The sequence below is a fragment of the Rhinolophus ferrumequinum genome, chromosome 22 (assembly GCF_004115265.2).
Source record: "Rhinolophus ferrumequinum isolate MPI-CBG mRhiFer1 chromosome 22, mRhiFer1_v1.p, whole genome shotgun sequence".
Lineage (NCBI taxonomy): Eukaryota > Metazoa > Chordata > Mammalia > Chiroptera > Rhinolophidae > Rhinolophus > Rhinolophus ferrumequinum.
In genome coordinates, this window is record NC_046305.1 from 34,194,685 (window position 1) to 34,203,196 (window position 8,512).

Below are 8,512 nucleotides of genomic sequence, written 5' to 3' on the forward strand. Positions count from 1 at the left end.
CTCAAATAGAAATCTATCACCTTTGGAACGAAAACCAAATTTTAGAAAAGGAATGCATACCCTACTAGCATTTGGACATGAGTTGAAAAACAAGTCAATTATTATAAGTACTTAAAATCACTTGGCTGTCGCATGAAAAACACACACAATAAACTTTTTACTTCTTTAATCTTGTCTATGGATACTGACAGGACAAAAGTGATAACCGGCAAGTGGTGATGTAATTTAAAATTCTATTTTCTGAGGGAAAAAAGCTGTCTTGTAACAATTACAGTTAACTACAGTAATTTCAATTTAACAAAGTTTTGGGTTTTGTTTTCCTCCTCCTTATCTAAAAAGGCCGAGTCTGATAAAAACTCTTTTTTTTTTTCCTTTTCAAATTTAAATAAGAACCAACTCAGTCAGACTGACACCTAATGGAAACTTTTATAAGAAAATAATTCCGCAAAGGAAAGAAAGCAATGAGATAAATATTTAAACCACTTGAACCAAGGAAATCAAATACTTATTGTTGATCATAAGATGAGTAGAGGTTTCCTCTAGATTTCATCACTAGCATTTATAATTCTCCCAGTCAAAAACTTATTATTATGCACTTAGGAAGCAATTGCAGTCATAAGCTAAAGTACCAGTGGCAAAGAACTGAATGAAATCACCTATTTTTCAAAAGTTCTTCCTCATTTTCTATACAAATGTCGGAGTATTACATCTTTCATTTCTGGAAGACTCTGTCCCTAGGCTCCCATTTCTCTTTCTGCCTTTCACGTCTTATACACTTATTTAGTCAACCCGCTTGAGGCCAACTTTCAAATGATCACCGAGTTACCACGTTTTGTAGCTTCTCTCTACTTTCCTAATTTCCAATAAAATGATGCCACCAGTAGACATATTGACTTTGGTTAAATACATAACAAGCACAATATTTAAAAGTCCTTAATCATCAACTGGTGGATCCCGAGAGAAAGAGGGTAATTCATAGAACAATGAAAGAAAGAACAGTAATTACATATTTTCTTACTAGTGACAGAATGTCAAGTGCAAAGATAGCATCTGTTTTCTTTTCTATTTGGGACTCATTCTTAAAATTGACTTGCCCTAGGAGCTCCTAAGAAGGGCCCCACTCATTTTCCTTGTAAACAATCTTCCCGGAGCACAAAAGCCTTGAGTGTTGATACCCTGAGAGTAATAGTGGGATCAGCCACGGTGTGGTAGTAATAGGGACAGGGTGAGAAGTGATCTGGTGTATCCCTTACTAGGAATCTAAGGTACTGGAAGTAGAGCTAGACTCTAGATGGGAAAGCTTGAGAGTGTGCTTGTTTCCTTCTGAGGCACCTGGCTCTCAGCGTCTCCAGGGATCAGAGCTGCTCTTGTGGGAAAGAGTCCAGTGGGGTAGAGGCACACCCCGCCAGGAAAAGGCCAGTCCTCCAAGGGAAAAAGTGTCTGGGGCTTAGCTCAGCTCAGGGCTGGTCTGGGAGCACCGCGAGGGAGAATCTCTCTGTCTCTTTCTCTCTCTCTCTCTGTCTCTCTCTCTCTCTCTGTCTCTCTCTCTCTCTCTGTCTCTCTCTCTCCTGTAGCTTCCGACTTGTGAGGAATTCAGTCTTCACAGCCCGTGCCCAACCAACCGCCACCTCGCAGGGAGAAAACGGGGTTCTAGTGTCCGAGGAGGTTCTTGCCGAGCCGAGTGAAACCAGCTTCGAAGCACCACCACCGGGAACAGGGAAAGGAGAGTAGCCGAACTGCCGGGTCTGCCTCCCGCAAGAGCTGAGAGCAGCAGACTTCTGGGTTCGCTCCTTCCACGTGGACCATCTTTTCCAGCTCCATATTTGACATCTCCACTCCTGTCACGTCAGGTTGTCTCCAGCTGTGCCGCGATGCCCGGCTGTGCTTGAGGGGCTTGGTGGGTGGGTGGTTGCTCTTCGCTAAGAGGGGACGAATCCGTATAGTTTCATCGTCCGTTAGTATTTGAAAGAAACAAAAGCTATGAGTAGAAGGAGGGAAAGACTCGCTCTTCCTCTCGTCCCTCCGCAGCAGACCTGAGAAGGGGAACGTGCTTTGGGTTTGCTGGTGTTTGAGACTCGTCCCATAGGCAGAGGCAGGGAAGACAACGCTGAAGACGTATCCCAAAGAAACTGGACGACTGAACAGGCACTGCCTGCCCCCGCCACTTTCAGGAAGGTTCCAGTTCTGGGTCACACCGCAACCAATCCGGGTCCCATCTTGTTTCTCCACCCCTTCGCGGAGAATCCGAAAAGAAACTATGGGCTCCTGGGAGACCCGCCACACTTCCAATCTGGAGGTTCCGCGGGATCCCAGGCTCCTGCCCCCCACTCCCTCCCCCGCCCGGGACACCACGTCTGGCTGCGGACTGGCACCGCCGGGGGTGGGGCTCCAGCACCGCCCCGGGCCGGGGATTTGCGAAGTCACGCGCTTCCGCGGCTTACAGGGGCACCTTTGCCCACGGACACGCCCTTCCTGCGGACGCAGCCCCCCGCGACCCTCTGCTGAGCTCCAGCTCCTCACTCGCGACCCTGCCAAACTGCTCAAGGCCTTTCAATCATTCCCAACTTTAGAGACTTGCCCTGTCCGCGTATTTCCCCCTAGCCGCACCCCACCGGGGAGAGGAGACTTTAAGGCAGGTGACGCGGAAACTCCCAGCAGGTTCAGCAGAACAAACCCCATCCTTTCCCAGCCCCTCCCCTCCGCCTCGACCCCCGCCCCTCTGCGCGCACCCATTCTACAGCCCTGGTCACCAGAGGTGCGGCGCATAGAACCTTTCTGGTGGGATGTGACTTGTAATCACTTAACACAAGACCAAGAGCGAAAACAGCGAGGAAAGGAAAAGATAAAAAAAGTGCTACCTTGACAACCACAGGCGTTCAGAGGCCAGCTGGTGGGATGGGAGGGGCGGCCGCCGCCTGCCTGCCGCTGGTACTCTCCTCGACTACGCGTATTCTTAAGCAATAACAACGTAATCCGTATTATCCACCCAAGAATACCCGTCACCGAAGAGAGTCAGAGGATCAAGCTGCTGCTGCCGCTGCTACCGCTGCTACTGCCGCCGCCGCCGCCGCCAGAACTCTTGCTGCTGGGCCCGCCCCTGGCTGGGGCTGGGCTGAGCTTGACCAGGACCATAAATCCATAACTCGATTTCCCTAAAGAAGGATCCAAAGCTGTGCTCGGCTGCTTCCTGCCCAAATCCAAATGGCTGTTCTATTTCCAATTCTGAAAGACAAATCACAAAACCAAGTACTTAACATAGAAGAAGAGTGCTGTCTTCCCGGTGAGGAAGGAGGATGTAGTTAGGCTCTTTGGACACAGGATGGGTGTGACAAGGAACCTTTAGTTTACCTGGTGCTCTCCCAATGCCTTCCCCTGTCTTTGCTCTGCTTGGTGCCCCCTCTGGTCTCGGCCAGACCACTTTAGGTGCTTTGATTGGGCTTCATGGCAGCGAGAGAGCCCTGTAAGAGACATGCATAGTTAAGCACACAAATATTACAAATGTATTTGCCTAGACGGCTTTAAGAAGAAGTGAGGCTCAAATAAAGATAGGGTCATGCATGGGTGAAATTTTCAGCAGTGTGTTTTGGAAATGCATTTTCTCAAGCCCCAGATCACAGAAAATAAACACTAGTTCAATTTACTACTTGAAATCAAATACTTATAGATCTACAAAAATAGGCATCTCTCCTTTGAAGGCCTTAGAGCTATACACCATAATGATTTTTAAAGGGGAAAAAAAAGCTTCAAAGCACAAAATGATTAAACTCATTTTCTATAGTATCAAAACTCACTGAGTTTGACAAGCTGGGAGAGTTTTCATGATTTAAGCATCGTTTTGTAAGACCACAATGTGTAATTCCATAGCCCACATTTTTAATATACAGTATAAATGCATTGCTGTGCAGTCGTTGTGAACACCTTTACAGAAAAAAAAAACAACTTTGAAGCATTGTCTTCATAAAAAACATATTGTAAGGAAAAAAATAATAAAAACTCATTTGCAAAGTGACTGTAATTTTTGCTTTCATAGAGAGAACCTCTGTGATTCTTTGATGATCAATATGGCTCTTACTGCAAAAGCTTTGTCTTAAGACCTTGCAGTGAATATTGTGATAATAAGGGTTTATTGTTCACTAGATAAAATGGACAAGTGCAACGTCACTACCCAAGACATGTTGTAGCTCCATTAGAAAGTTCTCAATTTCCTTTTCTTGTACTCTCAAATACATGGAACTACATCCATGTGAGTGAAATACAGAGGGGATATGAAAACATGACAATAGACATTCTGATTCTCAAATTATGTAAGTGCAAATAGCTCTTCATCAAGGAGTAATTATATAACAGAATCTCTCCCACTACCACTACTCATCTCTAACTGATCTGGTTGCAATTTAAGGCACTTAGGTTGTGCTTGTTCTTTTTATTTTTTAATATATCACTTCTCCAGACACAGCAAGTCATCATTTCCCTGACATGTTACTTACAAATAGACAAATAAACATGAATTTTAGTTTTTATGAACAGTTGTTTAACATATAATGTCTGATGCCTAAAATAACTCAAAAGAAAAGCAGCATTGCCCAATTAATAGCCTATTTTACAGTTTTTTCAGATGACACTTAAGTATACTTTTCACAAAAAGACTTATACCAATTAAACAAATTAATAAGTACTATTTTCTGCCATTACCTAACATAGCTATAAAGTGGAGCTTTTCCCTGGGGATGGTACATCCAGAGAGAGAGAGAGAGAGAGAGAGAGAGAGAGAGAGAGAGAGAGAGAGAGAGAGAGAGAGAGAACTGACAGGTTCTCTTCAGATTGAACTCTTAGAAACAAAAGCCCTTAGGGAAAGTAATGCAATAGTCTATGAGTAAAGTGTACATTTGCTTCTGAACTCTCCCATTTAAATCTCAACTAACATTAAAAGGAAAAAAAGAAACACATTATACAGATAGACTCGGATTTAGTAAATTGCATGTTCTTTTTTAATAAAAAGGATTATCAAGTTATATATACACCACACACACAAACACAGACACACACAATACATGGCATTTCAGAATCACAGCATAAATATCCACACAGCTTTTCAATGCTTTCTGAGTAATCCCCTTTAGTTTGCTTCCTCCCAATTGAAATAACACACACACACACACACACACACACACACACACACACACACATTGACCCATAGACTCACAAGCTTTAAGAAACTAAAACAACGCAGTTGATATGCTTTCTTTTTATCCAAGTAGCCACTGCCAGTCCTTTCCCTACCTACACAAATGTTCCACCAGCTTCAGCACCTGGAGGAGTGGACAGCTCAGCCCGGGCCGACTGCCGGCAGCACTCGCAGCCGAACTGACGCTCTAAGCTCTAACCAAAGCTCTCTCGTGCTTCAGCGGGGCAGCCTGACTTACGAGAACACCATTTCCTACGAGGCCACTGCCGCTGGGTGCATATTCAATTCAAACCTCCTTAAGCTGTCGGATTTCCCCCACCCATCCACCCTCCCCCCCTTCTCCACCCTCCACACAAAAAACAGAAGAGGGAAGAAGCCCAATACCATCAGGGCGTATGTTGATCAACTTACACTTTGCTTTTGAATATTTAGATACTGCTAGCGGAGCAATATCAACGGAGGCTTAGGTCCGCATTAAGTACCTTTGTTCATCGACTCCTGCAAGCCATGTTTATTAGAATCTACATTTCTCTCGCGCCCCAATAACTAAAGATGTGTTTGCGGGCAGGGGGGCTTTCAGCACCTTTTGATCTCTCAAGGCCACCGCGACTGACTGCCAGTCCCCACTACTTTCACACCCTGTCCCCCACACTCCAAAATCCATCCCAGTCAAACGCTTGGTAATTTGCAACCAAATATACATAAAGAAACGCGACAAAGCAATCGGTTTGAGGAAATAAGCCAATTAAGCTAAAGCAGAAATGCTTCTCTCTCTCCCACCCCCTTATCCCCCTTGCCTCCCTCCCTCTCCCTTTCCTTCCCTCTCAAGTAGAAAGGGAGAAACACCAAGGAGAGGGAAAAATTCGGGAGGAGGGTGGTAGTCGACTCTTACAATCAATGGAAAAACACTATACACATCTTTACTGAAGAATACTCTTTCTCAGACAAAAAGAAACACATTTATCGATGTAAACATAGTCACCCTCTTGCACACATCCTACATCCTTTACGTTTGCTGAGATTTGTCTTGCGGTATAGCAAAGTAACTGTCACAAATCCATCTCGATTGAAGTGCTTACCCTCTAAATCCAGGTTTCAAGCGGAACTCCAACTGTGTGTAGAAGCCAGAGAGTCATCAGACGAGCGGCTAGGTAGGCTCCGGGCAGTGGGAGCTGTTTCCCTCCGACTGCCGGGTTACAGTGTTAACAAGCCCTGGGAAGGGACCTCGGTGCCTCGCGCTGGCTGTGCCCCAGTGCCTTCGCGTGGTGGCGGCTTGTTCACGCTTCCGAGGAGTCCCAGGCGATAGCCTTCAGCTGATGCGAGCTTCCAGAAAGGAGTGGGGAAGGGAAAAAATCATCTAATGCAATCAAATCGATCTGATCTACACCATCTGTCGCCTGCCACTATACACAAACGTTAAAATAGGAAAACGGAAAACACTGACAGCCCGAGAGGGTTGGTCTGCAAAGAGTTCATTTTTAGCAGAGCATAATTGGGTATGGTCGGCGTACAGTTACAAAAGCTGCTGTTCACCATCCAGTAGTGGATCCCAAACATGCTAATGGTGGATTAATTGAGGAAGATCTGACGTGCAAGCTTCATAGTCTCTTATTCATGACTTCCCAATGGGAAAGGACCAATGCCTTGTGGGACTATGGTAACATACAGTCAAAAAGCTGCTAAGAAAATGGCTGTGTGTTCACAGCACCTCTCTCTGATAACAAACATATGTCGACTAAAACGGTTTAGTAGAATGGGGGGAGGGAGGGTTTAGAATAAAATTTTCTTTCCCACTATAAGCAATCCCCATCTTCTTTCCTTAAAGAAAAGCAAAAATACATACCATATCTTTACCACAGTGGAAGAAAAAGGATGTTTGTTTTAAAAGGTTTTTATCAAGATTAAACTCTGCCATAGAAAGAAACAGCACTCCTGTGCAGCCATCCTAAAAAAAAAAGAAAAAGAAAAAAAAAAGAACCTATTATATTCTTTTCCTTACGGTGATCAAAGTAGATCCCATAGCAAGTGCAGTATATAGAAAGTCAGTCCAGTTAATCCCACCAGGATTGACTGGAGGTTGTTTAATGCCAGGTACCCTTTTGACTTCTTGAAATCAGGATGCCTCTTGGGCAAGACATTTTGCATCATTGAGAAAGTGACATAATAAATGTTAAATGTGATTGCAGTGAGGAGTTGGGTAGAGTTTTCTTTTAATTCTACAATTATTCCTTCCAGCCAAACCCCTTTTGGTCTGTTTCCATTCTTTTCCTGATCAATAAGAATTGAGGAGGGACTGGAGACATCAGGGGATTATTGGGAATGGAGAATGTAGATTGTCAATAGTCAATAAATTATATTCCATCTGTAATAAGAAAAAAACGATGGCACTAAAAGAGATCACTTACTATTTGTCAATTATAATATTTAAATATAAATCAGTTTCCAAAATTAATGTTTTATATGTGAAAAACATATATTGCAAGCAACAGTGTGACTGTCCCCCATCTATTTGTAATTTTAAGATTAAAAAAATGAAATACAGAGTGTATTATCTAGATATGTGACATCCTTTCATTATCTATATTTAATATTCCACATTTCCTCTGATTTGTCCTCCATTTGAAAACTGAAAACTGTTTATATTTACTTTGTTGCCTTTTTTGAGAACATAATTACGTATATTCATAGTAAACAGCGTTTAGGCTAATTCTTGAGATAGCTGAATATGTCTCCGAAAACTTTGATAATCTCTTTAAGAAAAAACCTAACAGTTATGAATTAGATTAGTCTAAAAATATAGCTTGAAAAGAAATCAAACAATTTACCTGATATTTTGTTTCAATATACATTAAACACTCTTTTCAATCTACACAACATTCCAGGGTCATAGTCAGAAATCCAAGTCTAATAGCTCAGCAGCCATTGTTGTCATTCGTGTCAAGCTATTGCCCCCTGCAGGTTAGGCTGAAAGTGCAGGCACAATTTGGCCAAGTCCTCAGGAAATTTATGATAGTCCTGTCATTCACTCTCTCTCAATATTTAAGTAGAGTTGACTTTTTAACTTTAACTTTGTTTACATTATAGTTTAAACTATTTAGTTAGAGATAGCTATTAAATTTTCAAAACTGAGATTTAAAGATAGGTGACTTCGATTTTCCTTCTGAAAATTTTGCTGGGTGGAGCAGACCATCACTTTCTTGTCACACAGTACCTTGATGTACTTAATATAGTTTTTTCACCTTCCCTTTTCCTCTTCCCACAAGATCCAGCACAACTCAAAAACAACTGCAACAGAATTGGGATTATGATTTCTCAATAATTAAAAAA

At 42.9% G+C, this 8,512-nt stretch overlaps 1 protein-coding gene across 1 annotated transcript; it reads right to left on the bottom strand.

Annotated features, from left to right (window-relative positions):
* Window positions 1-1,541: 1,541 nt before the first annotated feature.
* Window positions 1,542-3,140, bottom strand: LOC117015057 (uncharacterized). The gene is made up of 2 exons (XM_033093441.1): window positions 3,045-3,140; window positions 1,542-2,547 (listed from the first exon to the last, which is right to left on the bottom strand). The coding sequence occupies exons 1-2, from the start codon at window positions 3,138-3,140 to the stop codon at window positions 1,651-1,653; spliced, it is 993 nt and encodes a 330-aa protein (XP_032949332.1). The 3' UTR covers window positions 1,542-1,650.
* Between the last annotated feature and the right edge of the window lie 5,372 nt (window positions 3,141-8,512).

What these genes read in the sequence shown, in the direction of transcription:
- LOC117015057 (XM_033093441.1), bottom strand. Translation starts at nt 3,140, where the DNA reads ATGGATTTATGGTCCTGGTCAAGCTCAGCCCAGCCCCAGCCAGGGGCG. An exon ending in CGGCGGCGGCAGTAGCAGCG is followed by an intron (nt 2,548 to 3,044) that starts GTAGCAGCGGCA and finishes AATGATTGAAAG; the next exon opens with GCCTTGAGCAGTTTGGCAGG.